This window comes from Castor canadensis, chromosome 7, assembly GCF_047511655.1.
Source record: "Castor canadensis chromosome 7, mCasCan1.hap1v2, whole genome shotgun sequence".
In the NCBI taxonomy this organism is placed as follows: Eukaryota; Metazoa; Chordata; class Mammalia; order Rodentia; family Castoridae; genus Castor; species Castor canadensis.
This window is the reverse complement of record NC_133392.1, coordinates 138,182,032-138,203,323: the sequence shown is the minus strand read 5'-3', so window position 1 is coordinate 138,203,323 and position 21,292 is coordinate 138,182,032. Positions and strand designations below refer to the sequence as shown.

Below are 21,292 nucleotides of genomic sequence, written 5' to 3'. Positions count from 1 at the left end.
AAACACTATTCCTCTGCAAGCCCCACAGTGCTGTTTTCTGGCATCTCTGACCTCTGCCCTGATATAGCTCTCTACCAGATGGCCCCTGGCCATCTGACACCAGGCATCTGCTTTCTATTCAGAACTCTGTGTAGGCTTCTCTGCTCTCTCTGGCTATGCCCAAGGCCCTGGAGAAACTCTTAGGGACTCCTGCTGCTTGGGGACAGTTGAAAGGCACAGCTGAGCTCCTATGATACCCAACTGAAATAAGCCAGCTGCCAATCACTCCAAATGGCCAAGAAGTGAATGGCGGTACAAAGGGGCAAGAGTTGTGAAAAGGGCCTCAATTTGCAAGCTACACAGTCCTGGGTTCAAATTCTAACACGGCTATTCTATTCACTAGCTGAAGAATTTGTGCGAGCTCGTCCTCTCTCTGAGCCTCCACTTCCTCATCTCTAAAATAAAATAGAAGTAATGATGAGAGTGGCTTCTTACCTACACAGTGTTTACCAGGAACCAGTTATGGGTCTGAGTGTTTTATGTCTTGTCTTGTTTAACACTCAGATCAACCTTATGAGATTGGTACTATTTCCCTATTTTACGGGTAAGGAAACTAAGGTCCAGGGAGGTTAAATAATGTGTGTAAGGCCACACTTCTTGTTATAGGGAAGCCAGGCTTGAACCCAGGTGATCAGAATCCAGAACTTGAGCTCTAAGTTCACAGGGAGATTTCACTGTGATCCTGTCTAGCTTAGCACCTATTGGGGTGCTGCTCAATAAGTATTGTTTTCTTTCCTTTAATCCCTCCTTTAATGAAGGGCCATCAAAATCAGCTAGTTGCACTGTGGCAGACTGCCCAGGAGCTATAAATTAGGGGCTTGTCACTGGGATTTCTAGTGTGTTTGTGAGAAGAGGCAAGGACATTTATTCTGTTGTCTGAGGAACACTTCCCCAAGCCTTGTGTAGAAGAAGGAGCAATGAAAGCTGAATTAACCTCACCACCCTGCCATTTACAGTTCTCATCAGCTTGGCACCATGTAGCCTTCCTTTTCTTGGATGGGCTCTGCTCAGGACCTGCTTTCCTGTAAAACAAGGTGCAGGACCCACAGCCTGGAGGAACTGTGAATCCGGAAGGGCCCTCAAAGGTCATCTGAGTCTTTCCCAGGCCTCACTGAATTCCCTTGGTCACACAGCACTCTGGCTCAGGGGGAAGGGAAGCAAGCCCCCAGAACTGAAATAGGAAACAAAGAAGAGGGGAAAGGCAGAACAAAATGGAAACTGGTACTTTTGGGATCAAGGTTAGGTATGTTGTCATCTACAATGCCACAGGAAAGTGTATTTGCCCTCACAGATGAGGAAACCGAGACTCAGAGAGTTGAAGCAATTTTCCCAAGGCCACCAAGCAAGTAAGTGGCCGAGCCAAAAACTGGTCCTGAATCTGCTTCCATACCCCATGCTCTCCCTGGCACCTTACAGTAAGTCCTGAAGTACCAAGCTGGTTCTGGGGCCCAGGTCTCTACCCCCTCTCCCTGCACCCTCACTGTGCTCCTGACTCTTACACCCAGGTTAGCTCTCTTCCCACTGAAGGACAGGATTTGTCATCTCACTCTCAGTACCAGGCCCTCAGAGCCATGATGGGTAAAAGGCCAGTCCTCTATGTCAGGATGGCGTCGCCCATGGAGCCTGAGTGGAAAGAGGCACAGGGTATCTCCAGGGTGGACGCTGCTGGGGGAGGTCTCGGGAAGTCCTTGAACCCAGCTCCAGCAGGGGACGTGGCAATGGAGGTGGGGAAGCCACAGGCTTTGCATTCAGGCAGTGTGGGTGTGAATCTTGGCTCTGCCATATCCTAGCTCTGCGATTTGGGGCAAGATATTCAAATTTGTCTATTTCAGTTTCTGCAGCTATAAATGAGGAAATAGTGCTAAATTCAGAGAGCTGCAGGCAAAAGCTAAATGAGGTTATCTAAGTGAACACCCAGTACGGGGTGGGCACACAGTAAGGACTCGATGGCTATTGGTTCTCCTCTCTTGTAGCACAATGATGCATGCACTATTTCGCCTGAGAAAAAGAGCTACCTGGAAGTAAGCACCTGGTATGTTTGCTTCTTTTTCTCATCTTTCCTGTCCCCAGCTCCTTTCAAGTTCCCTCCTCCTCCCCATCTTAAGTAGCTAGGGAGCAGCATTAGTCAGGCTCCACCCTTTACAAGCTACATGACCTTGGACAAGTCTCAGTTTTTTTCATTTGTCAAATGGGGAAGTTTGAAGACTGAGGACAGATCTCACGAGCCCAATCAGGTAACCATAATTCTCTTGAGAAGACCCTACTACCCATCCCAGAAAGATGGAAGAGAAGAGAAAGGGACAGACTTGCCTGGCTTGCAACTCTTCAAGACCATTTTAGCAAGTAAAGCACTGGTAGTGCTGTGCGTGTGTGTAGAATGTATGTGTGTGTGTATGTTGCATGCACACATGCACAGCAGGGTAAACTTTGGGTTTTCTGCAACTTTCAGCTGTTTCAATTCCCCTGGTCCCAGGCTCAAGGCAGCTCCTGTTTTCATGGAGGGCCTGGGGCCCATAGTCTTGAAACTCAAGGGCAGAGCACGCTCTGCAGCTGCTCCTTACCGATGCACGTCGGAGGGCTTGGCTGCCAGAAGAATCTATTCTCGATCTTCACACAGCTGATCTCGGCACTTCCCTGCAGTGCATAGCCAGGGTCACACTGGAACACTGTGGAGTCACCAGCTTCCCAACTGTCACCACTCCGGCTCCCATTCTGCGGGACCCCAGGGTCATTGCAGGATGTTGCTGTGGACACTGGGATAGGAAAACAGAAAGAGAGGGGCTGTCTCAGTCAATGAGGATCCAGGGCATTGCCCATGCTGACCACCATCACCAGTGCCATGGCCACCACCACCATCACCTCCCCCACCATTGTCCTAACAGTACCACTCATTCATGCCCCAATTTTCACTGCCTCCACGATAGTGCATTATTATTACTGTATCCATCAGCCATTTATGTTGATGTTAGCACCACTATTCCATTTGTGTCTCTCCTGTGCTTGGCAACCTGTCATGGTACCATGAGCTAAGCGTGTCGGTATGATCCTGGCACTGAAGTCAGTTTAAGGATACCAGCATTGTTACACAGACAAAGCTTTGCAATTTCATGTAATGTAACTAACATGATCAGTTTGAGAGAGTGACAAGATCATAAACTCTAAAGGCCAGGTATGCCATCAGAAGAATTTGCAAAGGAGTTGGCCTACTAAAATACTGAGCACTGGTTATGAAGTTCTAGAAAGTTTGATGAATTTGGGTGAGTTTGCTCTATCTTGCATGCAAATAACCAAGAACCCATTAGACCTGAACCACATTCAAAGAAAAATCAGATATTTGTAGCAAGTAGCAGAGTTGAGTTCAAAACCAATGATAAGTGGCTGAGATGCATTAAAAAATTCAAAAAAATCAGGAATTTAGATGTTTGTTAGGTCTACTACCTAATGGAGTCTAACACAGAGCAGTGTTTCAAAGCAAGTATGGTGGTGTACATCTATGATCCCAGCTTCTGGGGGAGGTGGAGGTAGGAGCAGCAGAGTCTGAGGCTGCACTGAGCAAACAGCATGAGATCTTATCTGAAAAACAACTAAAAAGCAAAACAACTGGAGTCATGGCTCAGCATGTACAGCACTTCTCTAGCAAGTGCAAGGTCCTGAGTTCAATCCCCACTTGCACCAAAAACAAAACAAACAGGAATGTAATTTTAAGAAAAATTACTTTTACACTAAAACAAAAGAATTTATTCTGTCATAAAATGTAAAATGCACATTACTTTTCAAGCAAACACATGCAGTCTCAAAGAGATTCTGTGCTTGTCACACCCTCCAGACCTCCTGGGATAGGCACCATCTCTTGCTACAGGAGGACATCAGTGGAAAAGGCTGAGAGGTGGTGGCCTGGGGACCCACACACCATTGTCAATAATGATGAAATCTAGATAAGGTTGAGTAGACCAGGTTTGGAGTTACAGTATCAAATCTCTTATCCTCAACAACCTCAAAGATAGCATATGCCCAACTATAGCCCAAGGCTGAATCTGGCCCTCTGCTTGTTTCTGTAAATAAAGTTTTATTGAAACACGGTCATACTCATTTGTTTACATGTTGTCTATGGCTGCTTTCATGTAAGCACAGCAGAAATGAGTGGTTACAACTGAGACCATATGGCCCATGAAGTCTGAAGGGGTCTTTAGTCTTGCCAACCCCTAGGCTATGGTATACTACCTTAGGCTCTCTTCTTTTGAGATCATGTTTTAAAAACCTATCCTTTGCCTTTATCCAGCTTTATTCATTAACACTATTAATTATGTGCTTTCACTATATTCTAGTCACATTTGTAAAATCTTCTTCCAAAACAACATACTCACTTCTCCCTTGCTTTCTTCCTGCAGGACCTTTACACCTGCTGGTTCTTCTGCTTGAAATGGTCTTGCTGCAGATCCCTATGCCAGCTCCATTTCAGTATTCAGTTTTCAGTCCAATATCACTTCCTAAGACAGGCCTCCTGGATTACCCTCTTATGGGTTCATCTCTTAACCCCTTTCCATCAACTTGATCATATTACTCTATTTTGTTCTTTTCACAGCACAATCTGTAATCATCTTGCTAATTTGTTTGCCTCTTTCTTGTATATCACTTGGGTATCTCTACGAGAACAGAAAGCTTGGCTGTTTTACTCCCAACTCTATCCCCAGGGCTTACAGCATACTCAGCACACAATAGTATTCAGTAAATATTTGTTGAATACATGAATGAATGAACGAATCATCAGCATTTGACACTTACTGAATTTATTTATAAAGTCAAATAAGAATCAATCTTCTTATGACCCAATTAAAAACAAACTTAGCTTTCATCTCTAGTTTTACAGTGCACTGTACACATGTAAATGATTCCGTAGCAGAAAAATAGCTTGCTGTTCTGACCATATGCGGAAAGATTATTTATATGGGAGGCCACAGAGTACAGTGATTAAGAGCTGGGTCTGGGAATCAGACACATGGGTTTTGACCCAGGCTTTGCTACTTATAAGTAGATGACCTTGTATCAAAAACCCCAGAGCTTACATCTGCAACATAGGTTAATAATAGTAACCATATCTTCAGGTTTTTATAAAAACTGGAAGAGATGATATAGTGGAGAGCTTAGCTGGGGTCTACTCAATAGATGGCTATGATTATATTTCCTGCTCACCTTTTTTTGTTCTCATTTTTTTCTCTTTGATGCTCCTGAATTTGAGCTGCTTGGCAAAGCCCCCAGGAAAAAGCTAGATCCACGTGGTATGGACAGGATGTTAGATGTTACACAGTCATGTTTACTTAATAAAGCCAAGCCCGAGCTAATCGTCTCTGGCATTTCTGCACAATCCCCTGTCAAACACACACTATAAAGTTAACATGGGATAAGCCATTCGCTCTTCCCTAGAGTAGTCCTGGCATTTGCAAACCGATGACAGCAACAGGAAAGGTGACCTTTCCCCAAACCTCAGCTATGCCCGGAACACTGGGCCAGGTTGTCACAGCCTTTTCGGAACCCAGGCTAGGTAGCTGTGACCATTCTACTCTCCATGGGCCACGGCAATACTCAGGGCAGCTGAGCCCTGGTGTTAGAGAAAACCATCCATCCACGTGTTCATGTCTTCCAGTGCTCATTTGCTAAGCAATGAGTGAGCACCTGCTGTATGCATCTGCTAGGGAGTCTGGGATGCCTGGCCTGGCCCTAACACTGTACGAGGGTTCAGAGAGAGGGCAAAGGGGTGCAGCTCCAAGACAGGGCAGAATGACCAGTACTGGCTATGTGCTAGAAACATTGAAGAGAGACTTCTGCAATTGATGCTGAATGGGGAGACTCGGAGGCAGTGGCATCTGAGATGTACCTTGAAGGATGACTCAGACTCCTGAGAGCTGGGCTGTGCAAGTCTGAGTGAGGACAGACTCTGAGGAGTGCCCAGTGGCTCCCCTAGCTGCACTGTGGACACAGCAATGTCAGATAATGCAAATCTGTGTGGGGGCGGGTTTCATCACTCTGATGCTGGGCTTCCTGTTTTTGTTTTGAGCCATACCCATCTGCTTGGGCACAGGTGGAGAAAATACGTGTGAGCTTTAATTATTCACAATATTCCTTACACCAGAGTGCCTGAGGACCTCTTCAGCACTCGCCCTCCATAGGCAGAAGAGGACCTTCTAGTGCACATCCCAGCAATCTCCAACATTTGTTCCATGAAATGCTAGTCTCCTGAGACGGCTTCAAAAAAAGCCATCCATGGCCAAATATGTTTGAAAAATGTGACCTACCAGACACTTCAGAATTTATGTGCATTATCATACCAAATGTTCTCATATCATAGCTAATCCTTTTAGGTCTGCATCAACTGAGCACCTTTCAAACATTACTTGATCCTGCAAACCTCTTTTGCTTGCAATACCAATTATTATTCCATGGAGCTCCAAGAATAGACTGGAAATGCTAGGCTGGAAGCCTGCCCCTGTGTTAAGTGAACAAGTTAATAAGCACGGTTGTCTCTAGGTATCCTCGAGGGGTGGTTCCTTGTGCTCTCTCCACCAACCCTGCCCAATGGATACCAAAATCTATAAATGCTCAAGTTCCTTATATGAAATGGCATAGCATTTGCATATAACCTACACACAGCCTCCTGTGTACTTTAAATAATCTCTAAATTACTTATGATACCTGATACGATGTAAGTGCTAAGTAAATAGTTGTTAAAATGTATTGATCAGGAATAATAACAGGGAAAAAAGTCTGTACATCTTCAGTACAGATGCAATCTGTGAGTACAGAACTCACAGATGCTGAGGGCCAACTGTATGAAAGATTGTGATCCTGGCACCCCATCTCTGCCCTACACATGGCTAAATGTTCATCTCCATGAAGGAGATGCATAAAAGAGCCAGAAGTAGGATTTACAATCCCCTGCACCCTCACTGGTGCCAGGGACTGATACACTACCTGGGAGGGAGTGTGGAGGCAAAATCATGGCACAGGTACTGCATAGACCTGCTCAGAATCACCACTGAAACCTCTTAGCGCCCCTCCACCCCGCTCCCACCCGACAGTGGAGTAATGAAGACAGCTGCCTTATAATGAACAGCAGAAACCAAGGCAGAGTCACTTGTTCGGGGAGGAGTGACAGAAGTGACACTTCAAAGGAGATGAGATGGTATGTTCCAGCGAGAGGCCGGACTGATTGTTAAAATTACCCAATATTGGAACTTGGATGTTTGAGTGTTGCCCATTTTGGGTAGCTTCTCCATAATTGACTATTGCAGTGTATAATTAATTGAATTTAGATTACTTATGTTTGCCTTCTAGTTCTTACCAAGAGCTGGACTAAATGAAGAAGCAGAGATTGTGGCATGGCTTCCATTCCTGAAAGGTCCACCCTCCACTTCTAGAAGCTGATGACCTACACTGTTCTTTGCACCTAGAATGCCTCCCAGTCTCTTCTTCACACCTATTAAGGACCCACAAATCCTCCAAAGTCCAGCTCAACAGCACCTTTCCACATCATAGATGACCACTCTCTCCTTGAAGCACTTTTTTTCTTGAGCTTGGACACCATCTTTTCTAGAACATCTTCCTTGATGCTCCAGGGCCACCATGATAGCCTGAATTTCTCTATCCATATACTTATCAGTTTGTATACAAGTGTCTATTTTTCCCACCAGAGTAAGCTCGGCATGGATATTTGAGCAAGCATTAACAATGAACCAGGTACACAACGAATGTTCAATATATTTCTTTACATGGATGGAGAGATGGAGGAAAGAAAGGGCTTGGAAAGGTTGGTGTCATGCTGCAGACACACGGAGAGGGGCTGGCAGTGGGTGAGCACACACCTGAGAACTGAATGGCAAAGCCCTGCTTGCTGGTGAAGAAATCTGTGCTGAACTGCAGAACGACTGAGTTGAAGGTGCTGTGTAGGTCCTTGGGCAGCACCGGGCCACTCAGCTCCTTCAGCAGAACCCCACTTTCCACAGGCCCGTCCCAGATTCGCAGCACGTCATGGACCTCCTCTGTGTCGAACACCAGGAAGTGAAGTCTGGGGTGGAGAGAAGAGGAAGGTGGTCATGCCTGGCTCTGACCCCTTCTTTTCAGGGACTTCTGATCAGGGGAGGTTCTAAGCATAGGAAGACTTGCAGAGGGGGAGAGAAGGCAGTATCTAGAAGAATCCTCATGCCACTAGCAGTGGGGACAAGGCTGAGAGGGGCACATTTGGGGAATCTTGCTTATTATGAGCCCCATGTTGCCATGCTCAGACCCCATCCTCCCCTCAAACCTACACAGCCTCCAGATGATGCTCCTGAACACACTAATTACTCTAGATTGGGGGGGATCTGGGTTGGGAAAGGCTACAGGTTTTTTAAAAGTCAGGGGACGAGGGGAGCTGTAAGGTCTTTGAGAAGCTTAGCTGAAGTGGAGGTCAGGTATGAGCTCTGTTCCCCAGAGCAGACCTCAGGATATTAGCTACAGACAGGTTTGGCTTAGGTTATCTCTGTAGCCTCAGCAGGCCAGACACGTCCTCTGTGTGTGGAGGGACCTGCAAACCACACACTTGGCTTTAAGGCAAGAAATTCAGTAGGAATCTGAACTCTTCTTGGTCAAGGTTCCTTGGCCACAAGCCCGTGTGACTCAGTTAATCAGATTTTTAAAATTTTTGGAATAATTTTAGATTTACAGAAAATTGACAAAGTTGATAGAGAATTCCCATAGACCCTTCACCCAGTTCCCTCACTGTCAACACCTCACGTTTTTATGGCATTTTTGCTACAACTAAGAAACCAACCCTGATATGTTACTATGAATGCAAACTCCAGACTTTGCATGGATTTCACCATTTTCCACTGAGGTACTTTTCTGTTCCAGGATCCAATTCATGTAATTGTGATCATTTCTTAAAAGTATCTTTTTAAATTATAAAAATGAGATATCTGCAGAGCAAACAATAGATGTACTGAATGTTTAAAAAGACTTTCTCACACAGTCAATCTCTTCTCTAGGTTTTCACTTGGTATTACACTTGGTATTACATTTGGTATGCATCCTTCCAGACTTCTCTCAGTGGGCACATATACTTACTGTTCCCTCAATATGGGGCATATCTTCCATAGTTTTAGGTAACTTTCTCTCTTCACTTAATACCATATCATTAACATACACATCTACTTAATTTCTTTCTTCAGAAACAAATATTCTATTACCCATTTCCCATTAAACTTCAAGGAGTGCTCCCATCTTTATGTAGTTTTGCACATTTTTGCTAATGTTTCAGTTGACTTGTAGAAATGATGGTTTTTCTGGGGGCAGAAGGGTATCTATTTAAGCTTTCCTGATAAATACAGATAAACTGTCCTCTCGATTGTACCAATTTACTTATTTATTTTCTTTTTATTAGCATATTGTTGTACTGGGGTTACATTGTGGCATTTAGATTATATCAATTTGTATTCTCAATAAACAAAATTAAATTTACTATTGTCTCTAAACTCCACCTCTCCAACACCAGATATTATGAAGTTACAAACATATTCCATATTAAAATACTTTCCCATCTGCTAGACCAAAATGGAATCTTGCTGGCATTTTGGATTTAAATAATTTAGAATTTTACATAGTGTTGGAAATCTTTGCATATACTCCTTGGGTATTTTTATCTCTTCATATCTCTTATCCATCTTAATTGGGTTAGTGGTCTTTTAAATTCTGTCTATGCATTTTGATTTTTATTTGTGATCTTTACATCTATTGATTCCTCTTTTACAGGATACATATTTCAATGCTTATATTTTCTCTCAGTGTCTGGTACCTTTTATTCCCTTTAAATTTTGTTTATGGTATCTATTTTGGTATAGAAGTTATTCATTTTATGTAATCAAATATATTAGTTAATCATTTCCTTTAAGGATACAGGGTGTCATGTCATGCCTGGGCAAACCTTCTCTTTCCACCCCAAAATGATTAAAAACCAGGACCTTAATGTTTTCTCAGATTTTCAGTTTCATTTTTTGAGGTTGATATGGCCATTAGTTTTTCAAATGGACATCCACATATCCCAACACCGATCTACAGTAGCCTCTTTACATTGTATCTATTCAAACACTCTGCTTACTTCCTCCTTAGCATTTATCAGTGTATACTTAATTTATTTCTTGATGTTCTCTCTCCCTAATCAGAGAATAATTTCATGAGTGTTGGACCAGGTCTTGTTACTACTATAGTTCTATGCTCAGTTTGGATGGGGTATGAAGACACGCTCAGAACTGAACAATCTAGGTTCCCACTGTTTGAAGTGTCCCCTTGGTTGTGGGCCTGTTTCTAGACTCTCTTCTATCCCAACTCCTCCTTTGCCAATACTGGCGGCTTCTTATGAGCCAGGAATGTACTTCTTCAAACTTGTGAAGTTTTTACATTCTCATATTCTTACAGGACAAGTTCTCCCTCATATCCTTCCCCAAAGTGTCTTAGCTAATTTCCCAAATTTACACCATCAGATAAACTGTGGTTACTCAGTTCTAAAATATCACAATGAGATTTTGATTGGGGTTGCACACATTTACTAATTAATATGAGGAACAGTGATATCTTTGTTACTAATTTTCCCCAGTCCAGGAACACTTTAGATGTCTTAATTTAGTTTATGGATTTTGGCAAAGTTTTATGGCTTTCTTCTTTGTTAGGATTGCCTTCTTTGCACACTTCTTATTAAATTTATTCTTTGGCAGTCTATAAATTTATGATTTTTGGTTCTGTTATGAATTAGATTTAATTTTTAGTTACATATTCTAGCTATTTATAGTTGGATGTGTGTGTGTGTTTATTATATTCTGTCACCAATTAGTACAAATAGGATCCAAGGGAACTTCTAGGTAGACCTTTTATAGATACAGGAGATTCCTCAATACTAGGAGTGGTGAAAGGTTATGGCCCCATCCTTGATTGAAAAGGGGGAGGAGCTTCCCAAGAGGTGGAGCCCAGCTGCCCCCTTCCTTCTGGGCTTTCTTGCCACTTGGTGCATAGTGAAATTAAACAGCCAACTATGAGAGCAGGCCAGGTATGCAATGTTGTGTACCTGCTCTGAAAAGGTGCGGCCCCACTTGTTATGGAGGGAAAGAGGAAGTGAGATTTGAAGGGAATGTGGGGTTTTTTTTGATTTAATAACATGAGATAAGACCAGGAGGCAAAGAAGAGGTAAGGCATTTGGGAAGAGAAGTGATCCCATACTTGAATTCAGGTTGCCTAGCTGAGGAGATAAGGCTGGATGGCAAGAGGGAAGAGAAGGAGAGCCTTGGAAAGAGCTCGAGGGCTCTGGGCCTTGTCCTCTGTTAGCTTGAGACTAGCTCCAGAGAAGGTCTGAAATTCCTGAGTGTGAACAATTGAATGAGTGAGTGAGTGAATGAATTAATCAATAAATACTCCCAGGAGGATCAGTCTGACAGGAAGCTGAGAAAAGAAAGAATAGGGAGACTGAGGAGAAATGAAAGAAAACATGTTTCTACAACAACTACTGTGAAGCTGGGTATGGTGGTACATGCCTGCAATCCCAGTAATTGGGAGGTGGAGGCAGGGGAGGATTGTGAATTCAAGGCCAGCTTGGACTACAAAGTGAGACCCTGTCTCAAAAAACTATTAAAAACAAACCAAAACCTAAGCAACAATAAAACCAACCCCACAATGACCACTGTGTCTACGGCCCTTTCTCACCATCCCACTGAGTCCACATCAATCCCAACTTTAAAAATGACAATACCAGGCTCAGGGAACTTGAGTGACTCGCTCAAGGCTGATGACTGGCTAGAGTGAGGCAGAATCACCACTACATCATTATCACCCAGTCCAGCCTCCAGTGCATCTAGCCTTGCCCCTACCTGCCCACACCTGGAGGAGGCTGTGGTTGAGAGCCAGGCATGGCTGGAAGGGAACTACCCATATTCTGTAATTTGTATGTGGCTCATACAAAGATACATGAGCATGAATTAAAGATGCCAGTTCATTGCATGCAGCTTAACTGAGCTGATGATAATCATATGAAGTCAAAGACTTGGCACTGATGAGGCTGAGAGGAGGAGCGGGAGGAGGGAATGGGATCCTTTGCATGTACAAACGACACAACTGCACAAATAAAAGGACAGGAATTCAAGCTCCAAACCTTTTGCAGTATTTGTTTAAACACTTCCTATATGTTGGGTGTTGGGATATAATGGTGAAGACAAGCAGGGTACTATTTTGTAGAGATGGGCAACACCCTCACACATACCAACCATGAAAAGACTGTCAGCTGTGGCACACACAATGAGGGGCACAGCCACAGCACAGTGCTCAGAGTAATACCATTTTAGGAATGGTGGCCAGGGAAGACCTCTCCAAGGAGGTAACATTTAAGCAAGACGACAGTCTCAAAGGGAGCTGGCTGCAGAGAGCACGCAGGGTAAGAGGTGAAAGGCAGTGTTTCCTGTATAAAGGGCAGCATATATAAAGGTCCTGAAAGGGAAGCAATCCAGGACATCGGAGTATTGGAAAAGCCACCAAGGCTAAGGCTGGGCCAAGAGTGACAGGTGGGGGCCAGGCCTGCTGGGACTCTGCGGGTCAGGGAAGAAGTTTGGATTTTATTCTACAGACTAAGAAGTTATTGATGAGGCCTGACTGAGTCTGATTTGTATTTTAGGATATTCTTGCTACAAAGGAGAGAATGGATTAGTGCAGGCAAGAGTGGGTACAAGGGAATTAACTGGGGACTAGAGTGACCCCTCTTGCTACACACTTTGACTATAGCTAGGAAGGACTGAGTTTGCCAAATAGACTGCATTTATTCAGACTCTTACTGAATTCTTTTCTCATCTTATGGAAATCAAAGCCTATAAATGCTAATTAGAGTTTACAATCGATAGACATCATTTCACGCCTAAACAGACATTTGTGTTGGCCTGAGCTATTCACTAACAGAAGAGCATTGGGCCTTTCTTTGCCTTTTTGAAGACTGACAATGGTTTTGAGGACCCTGGCCACACTGTGCTCCCAGGTGTGTGTGTGTGTGTGTGTGTGTGTGTGTGTGTATCCCTTCCTACTGATGTGTTGCTGGTATGTGTGGGTGTTTGTTTCTTTGGGCCATAAACACAAAACAGGCTGCCTTCCTGGAAGGACAAGGTGCGTTATGTATCAGGCTTTGTGTTGAGAGCTGCCTGAATGTATAAAGCTCAGTCTTTGCCCTGGAGGCTGCTGCTGCTTGTTGGAGGAGACACACAAAATACAGTAATATGTGTGATCATGCTAAAGGAGTGGGATAAATAAAGTGTTATCCAAATAACCAGAGGAGAAAGAGAGACAATCTCCTACGTGCCAACTGCTTTATGTATGTTGCCTAATATCCTCATGAAAACCTGGCAATTTCAAGTCTATTTTCAGAGTTTTGCAAACATGGAAGTGAAGTTCCAAGGGGTTAACACAGGCAACTCCACAGGGACCAGACGTCAAGGAGGGGTCTGAGCCAGTGTTCAAACCACGTGTACTTGGAACTTAAGGCCTTTTCCTTTAAACCATCTTCTAATTCAGAAAGGCAAGGAAAGCTTTAAGGAGGACGTGTGTTTGAAGTAGTTTTGAAGGAAGAAAAGAAATGCATGAAGAAATTGAGAGAAAGGAAAAAGATGGCAAGAGAGAGTGCTGTTTATATGAAGGCATAAAAAAGGGAAACTAGTCTTTCAGAATCCAGGCTTGCTCCTGTCCTTTCAATTCACTCCCCCTCCACCCCTGGGTTGGGGACACATTTGAGTACCCATCTGATTCAGTCACTCTTCCATTTCTATAAATAAAGTCAGACTTCCCAGGGCACACACAAACCTACCCATGAGCACCCAGGTTTTCTCCTGTCCTCCTGACCCTTCATGCATTTCCTTGCTTTCTTGCTTTGGGGCCTTCTGTCTGTCTGGAGATTGATTGCATTTGCCCCTACATCACCTGAAGTGCACTGAATTGTGCCCTTTCAAAAAGATATGCTCAAGTCCTAGCTCCTTGTACCTGTGAAAGTGACTTTAATTAGAAATAGAATCTTTGCTGATATAATCAAGTTATGACAATGAAGTCAAACTGGATGAGGTTGGGCCCTAAATCCAATGACTGATATCTTTTTAAGAGAAAATAGAACTGTTGGTGGGAATGTAAACTAGTACAACCCACTCCGGAAAAAAATCTGGAGGCTACTTAAAAAGCTAGACATTAATCTACCATTTGATCCAGCAATACCACTCTTGGGGATATACCCAAAAGACTGTGACACAGGTTACTCCAGAGGCACCTGCACACCCATGTTTATTGCGGCACTATTCACAATAGCCAAGTTATGGAAGCAGCCAAGATGCCCCACTACTGACGAATGGATCAAGAAAATGTGGTATCTATACACAATGGAATTTTATGCAGCCGTGAAGAAGAACGAAATGTTATCATTTGCTGGTAAATGGATGGAATTGGAGAACATCATTCTGAGTGAGGTTAGCCTGGCCCAAAAGACCAAAAATCATATGTTCTCCCTCTTATGCGGACATTAGATCAAGGGCAAACACAACAATGGGATTGGACTTTGATCACAAGATAAAAGTGAGAGCACACAGGGAGATATGAGGATAGGTAAGACACCTAAAAAACTAGATAGCATTTGTTGCCCTCAACGCAGAGAAACTAAAGCAGATACCTTAAAAGCAACTGAGGCCAATAGCAAAAGGGGACCAGGACCTAGAGAACAGGTTAGATCAAGAAGAATTAGCCTAGAAGGTAACACACATGCACAGGAACTCAATGTGAGTCAACTCCCTGTATAGCTATCCTTATCTCAACTAGCAAAAACCCTTGTTCCTTCCTATTATTGCTTACACTCTCTCTTCAACAAAATTAGAGATAAGGGCAAAATAGTTTCTGCCAGGTATCGAGGGGGTGGGGGGGAGAGGGAGGGAGTGGGGAGGGTAGTAAGGGAGGGGACTGGGGGGAGGGGGGAGAAATGATCCAAACATTGTATGCACATATGAATTAAAAATAAGGATTTAAAAAGCTAAATGCTTTGGATAAAATAAAAGGAGGCTTCCCTAAAAAAAAAAAAAAAAAGAGAAAATAGAGGGAGGGAGATGTGGACACGGAACCACAAAGAAGATGAAAAAGACCATGTGAAGCCAGACCAGAGGCTAAGCTTAGAGTGATGTGCCTATAAACCAAGGATTGCTGGTAATCACCAAAAGCCAGGAGAAGCCTGAAACAGATGCTTCTCTTGAGTCCCAGAGGGCACATGGCCTTCCTGACACTTTAATGTTGAATGTCTATCCTCTAGAACCATGAGAAACCAAGTTCTTTTGTTTTAAGTCATTTTGTTTGTTACCAAATGATGGTAAATATTGTCTGGATGAATGAATGAATAGCTCACAGCTTACAGGGATTCCACAGTTAAGCCTAATTCACCCATGGTCATTGCCACTTTGGCAAGAGGCAATGTGAACAAATCCTCTGTACTTGGAAGACTCTCCCTGTTTCTCTGGAAGTTCCAATATCCCTCTTTACAGCCCACTTCCAGTGCTTTGGATCTTGTAAGAGTATCTTTAAGTGTCCTGTAACTACCAGAGATATAGGACCCAGCCCACCTGGGTCGGAACTAGCTGTGGCCTCAAAACCCAGGAGAAACAGGGGCTTTAGCAATTGGGGTCTCCCTCCCTGGATGCAACCCTGTAGGTTCTCTGGGCCCACTCAGCTAATACTGATCCTCAAACACCCAGTCTACAAAAGGCACTATGTGCAGGTGGCTCACCAGGCCTTGCAGATATAGACAGGAACATGGTTCATCTCTGCTGCTAAGTAAGGTGGAGTAATGGCATAGGGAGGGGGTCCCAATTCTGGCCGAGGGGTAAGGCAAGGCCTCCTGGGGGAGGTAACAGCTGAGTCTTGAGGGAAGCACAGGTTGTGCCAGAATGGGGGGTGTGGTGGTGGGGAGTGTGAGGAGAAGATGGAATGTGGGCAGAGGAAAGAGGGTGCTCAAGGACACAGTAGGTCAGAGATTGGCACAGCCAGGACAATACCAGCTCTTCAGAGGACAAAGCATGGGGTGCTGTGGGTGTGACCTGGAGCCATGGGCATGGACAAGCTCGCCCAGGGGCACAGTGTGATAAATACACAGAGAATGGGGTTCTGGAAACAGCAGTAGGGAGGATGAGCAGGAAAAGAAGCCTGGGGAGAGAACCAAGACAGAGGTACCAAGGAGGAGGAAGGAGGACCAGGAAAAGGTACAGCACAGAAGTCAGGGGTGAGTATTGCAGGGAACAAAGTGCAAGGGAAAGTGTGGCCCCTGTGATCCTAGAGGTGCTGAGCAGGGCTGGGGGCAGGGAAGGAGGGGCCTCCTTCACACTTGAGGCGGGTCTTGAATTGGTGTTGAGGTACTAAGTCTGGTGTCTGGTTTGCTTGGCTACAACCTGGGGTTAGGCCATTGCCAGCAGTCTGACCTCAGTGAGTATGCCAGCTCAAGGAACTGGCCCACTAGATCCCCATTTTTTCTCTCCTTCCTGTGTGTGTGGGGACCCTAAGCTTGGCTTGCTTTGCTGGGGCTGGGTCTTCACAGCTGGCTGTAAGCCTGAATCACCTGCAAGGGCATGGGACCCTGGCTTCTTGGGCTGCCCATATTCAAGTCTAAGATCACAACACGCCCTTTCCTCACTGTGTTTCCAGAGTCACACCTCCCATAGCAGTCTCCCACTATTGGCAGGTCCCCTTGCTAAGGGTGCTCCCAGGTGGCCCTCACTCCCTTTACCTTTTCCCACCAGCTTGCCACTAATGCTCCACCATGCCCTGCTGGGGAAGCTGGTAAGTTTGATGACATGCAGCTTCAATACCAGCAAAAGATGCCGACCAGAGCCTACATCTAAGTAGCCAAGAGGGCACTGGACTTCACTGCAGGAACCTGCCCTCCTCCAGTGCTGTCCACAGGTAAAAGTGGACATCAGGCCCTGGGATCAGGCCCTCTGTGCTCTCAGTCTGAAAGAAATGAACACACTGGGCATTTTTGGACACCACCCACCTCGTGGATGGTTCATCTGTATCCACTGCACATTGGAAAGACATGCCAAAATGAGGAAAGGGGAGAAAAATAAAAACTATGGCATCTTGACATGTCGATTTTACTTGCCTTTTGATTATGGCTCCAGAATATGAAAGCGCTTCAGGCGCTCCCAGCCATCTGTCACCACAGCAGGAACCCAACGGACCCCGTGTAGATCCACGTCGTGACAGTGGATCTTTACACTGGGGGAGAATGGCATGTGAGTGAACAGCTGCTGCAGGAGGGAGGGGGTCAGAAATCACTTTTGTCCCCAAATGAGAATGCAGTTTAAATTATCCTCAGTGACACTGGAAATGACAACAAGAAAATAATACTTGTTCTATAAAATACCCCCCTCTGATCCACCCAAGTACAAACCAGCAATGAAACCACAATCGTAATGGCAGACAGTAATAATTAAAGCATCTTGCTATCCAAAGACCAAAAAATGAGAAGGCAACCCAAGGCCCAAAGCCAGCACTGGTGTCTAGAGTTACGTTAGAGGCTCTTTTCTCCTGGGGCCAGCTGGAATGTGAAAAAAAAAATAAAGATTGTTTGGTTACTTTCAAAAGTGGAGGAACAAAATTTCAGGTGGCTGGGATAGCTAACATTCAAGGGTGGTGGCTGGTGTCTTGGACTTAGGCTGTTGCCTTGTGCTGGGTGACCTGGACCAGTCACCTTTTCTTCACTGTCACCTGGTAACTGGCAGTTCCAAGGTTTCCTATCTTTAGATAGGGCTTGACCCGGATGTGTCAGGGGTTCTGTGAGGGGCAGACATATCTCTGTCCTTGGAGAAATGTTCTCCATAAAATAACAGATCTAATTGGGTGATATTGCAGAACCTCAGTTTGTCCCTTTGTAAAATGGCAGCAATATCTGTAAACACTGCCAAGAGGGTTAGTGTAACTGAAACCATACACAATGCACTATGCACTGAGCCTGATACATAGTATAAAATCTCCAGATGGTAACAAATCCTATTTTTGTTCTATTTATTGTTTTGCTTGAAAGAGGTGCTAAAGTCTCCACAATGATTGTCAATTTCTGCCTAGATTTCCCACAGATTTTGCTTTATATTTTCTCATTAGGTTATTTGGTGCATAAAGAGTCATGACTGTCAGCTTTGAATCATATGAAAGAATTCCCCTTTTAATGATTTTTTACTTTGAATTTAATGTTTTTTAGAAAACCAATATTGTGATCTCTGCTTTTTATTTACATGTGTTCTTATTCTATTCCTTTGTCACAACCTTTTATTTTCAGTATTTTGTTGTTCTTCCAGTAGTATATTTTAAAATTTTAACCAATCTATACCTTGCAATAGGGATGTATAACTTACGGGTAGCTAGCCCTACAACTCCTTTCCTGCCATGGATGGGTTGGTCAGTAGCTGCTCCACATGTAGCAATAGAGGCTCTCTGTTCCTATGTGCCAGCATCTCAGGGCCTCTCTCTGGGATGTTCTACATATCTCAGAGATACCTGTTTCTTTTGCTCACCTTTTGCTCAGCATCTCAGCCTTGCACTCTGCTCAACCACTTGGTTCTTTGCTAATCTCTAAGCCAGGCCTTGGACTGTAACTCTTCTCTGCTCTGGGTCTTATAATCCTAGATCCTCCTATTTTCCTGCCCATCCTGAGCTCCTGTAACAGTGGCCAGCTCCAAAGGCTGCCTCTGTGTCCCCTCAACCCCTTCAGTCTTGCCCAGTGGGGTGGTCAGACAAAAGTAATTTATATTTATCAGAACTGATATGGTCATTCTTGTTGGAAAACGAGTGGGCTTGACTCCTGTTTCCTCTTCCTTGGAGGCTTGACCTCCCTTACAATTAGTGTAGCTGGTAAAGATATTTTGATCACTGAGATGTGGGAGGAAGACTTGTGTTATGGACTGAGAGTTTGTGTCTCCCAATACTCATAGGTTCAAATCCTAACCCCCAAGTGGACAGTGTTTGTAAGTGGAGTGTTTAGGAAGTGACTAGGTTATGAGGGTGGAGCCCTCACAAATATGATTAGTGCCCTTTTAGAAGAGGCCTGAGGGAGCTTGCTTGCCTTTACACCAAGAGAGGACACAGTAGAAAGATCCTGTCTGTGAGGAACAAGCCCTCAACAGATACCAAATGTGACAGCACCTTGATTTTGGACTTCCCAGCTTCCAGAACTATGAGAAATGCTCCTTGTTCTCCTGTTATCTGAGCCATCACTCTGTCTTCCATGCATGGCTACTTTTCTTTCATTACTCCCACAACCGCACACTTCTCCTCTGCAATCTTAGACTCTTTAGCTTGACTCCTGTTTCAATGCTTTAATTTCTACAAGGTAAATGCTGCTCTTGTGGATTTTCATTGTGATTGTGTAATTATTTTCTTCACATTTTCTTGTTTGTCTCCATCACAACCATTCTGTCTCAGGAGCTCTCAGTCCCCATCTTGCCACCCAGTTTCTACTTACCACCCCTATTTCTTTGACTCAAATGAGAGTGTTATGAACACAGCCCTTCAAGTTTCCTTCTGTCTATTATAGTACAACCTTTTCAGAAAGTGTTTTTCTATGTCTTTAGGGAAATGGTTCTTGTTCGTATGAAGGTTGTGCTTTATGCACCGTCCCAAAGTTTATTTTATTTATTATTATTGTCTAGCCTGTCTTTTGGAAGGGAGAGTTCTATACTGATCCAGTGGATCAGCCAATAAGGCATGTTTATTTCTTTGGTTGAACTGCTCATTCTCTTCCTAAGAGTTCTCAGAACTCATGGTAGTCAAATAGTTGAATTCTGGCCAATTCAACAATTCAGTGCAGCTCAGCCAGATTATCATACTTGGCTAATTTGAAGTTGTTTGTGTTTCTTTTTCTAGAGGTGATCCATGAAAAACGAAATCGCCAGAGAACCCAGCCACTCACAAAGCACATTTATAGCTACCAGGTTATCCACATCCTCTCCTTCACAACTTCCCAGGTCCTTTGGCTATTTCCTGATTTGTTGAAACCTTAATGCTGACAAAGGAATGCCTGCTATGCTTGCCTCTCTGTGTGGTTCCTTCAGGTCAGCTCTGGCAGTGCAAGTACATAGACCTTCTCTGTTTAAAGTTTAAGTCACTGTTGCTGCTCAAAAATAAGTCTTCTGGAAGCCACTGAACCTGCAGCCAGGATTCCTGGCAAGAGCTGTGAGCACAAGCTTCACTGCCAATACCTTCTGCCTCCTCTGGGCCAGCTGCCTACATGCTGGCTAGAGGGAAGAAATGTTGACCACAGTGGGGAAACTGCTGCCCTCTGGGCTGATCTGAAATTGCAGCAGGGGACTTTGGACTGCAGCACAGCTAGGTGTATTGTCTAGTTCAGTGTCCTCCTAAGAAGACAAGCTCCTTTGGGCAATGGAGCTGGCTAATCAGAACCAGACTCCTCTTCTCAGTAATCCTGCTGCTTGGTGACCAGCATCTTAGAACAGAGCTTCCAGTTTGCCTTAATCATTAACAAGTCTTCTTACAGTGAAAACCAATAAACAAGAACTATTAGCCAAATAGGAGGCATATGGCTAGATGGGTATTGGGAAGAGAAATCAGAGTGTTCAAGAGCAAGAAGCTCTCTACTTCTGTGGGGTGGGCCTAGAGTTCTGCATGGAAGGCACACCTGTAATCTCTTCTGCCTTTCTACTTGTCCTCTATACAACCAGCCACCTGTGGCTCCCAATCCCAACTAAACTTGTATGTAAGAAACTCAGTTCTTGTGATACAACCAGGATCCTTGAATGGCTATTCTCCACCTCTCGTTTCCCAGTAAATTTTTCCTCTGCATTGCCACCATCGATATTCCTGAAACAGAGATGTCACCATGTCATCCCAGACGAGGAGGTCTTACAGACCTAGCATGTATATCCACACCATCCTCTCTTTTGCAGGCCTGGGAAACACTTTCCTCCACTCTACCTGGTGAACCCCTACTCTTCTTTAAAGTGCAGCTCGAATAGCACTTCCTGTCTAATACCCTGTCCCCAACTGCCACCTAGAATCTTGTCCGCCAGGATGCCTCTCTATTGTGTTCTGTACATACTTCTACAAGAGCACTGATCACATTATGTTGGAGTCTGGAGCAGATGCTGTAGGTTGACTGATCTGTACTCTATTTCCAAACCTCTCATCTGTCTCCACTATGGAGATTGTAAAAAGCAAAAACAAAAATTGATTTCTT

General features: G+C 44.3%; 1 protein-coding gene across 4 annotated transcripts in view; it reads right to left on the bottom strand.

Moving 5' to 3' along the window:
• Positions 1–21,292, bottom strand: part of Csmd2 (CUB and Sushi multiple domains 2) — a 546,763-nt gene that overhangs the window by 122,605 nt on the left and 402,866 nt on the right. For all 4 annotated transcript variants that reach the window (XM_074080637.1, XM_074080638.1, XM_074080635.1 and 1 more), the window contains 2 exons: positions 7,896–8,098; positions 2,601–2,792 (listed from right to left, as the gene is read on the bottom strand). In XM_074080637.1, the coding sequence (XP_073936738.1) occupies positions 2,601–2,792; positions 7,896–8,098 (395 nt within the window). The remainder of the gene's footprint in view (positions 1–2,600; positions 2,793–7,895; positions 8,099–21,292) is intronic.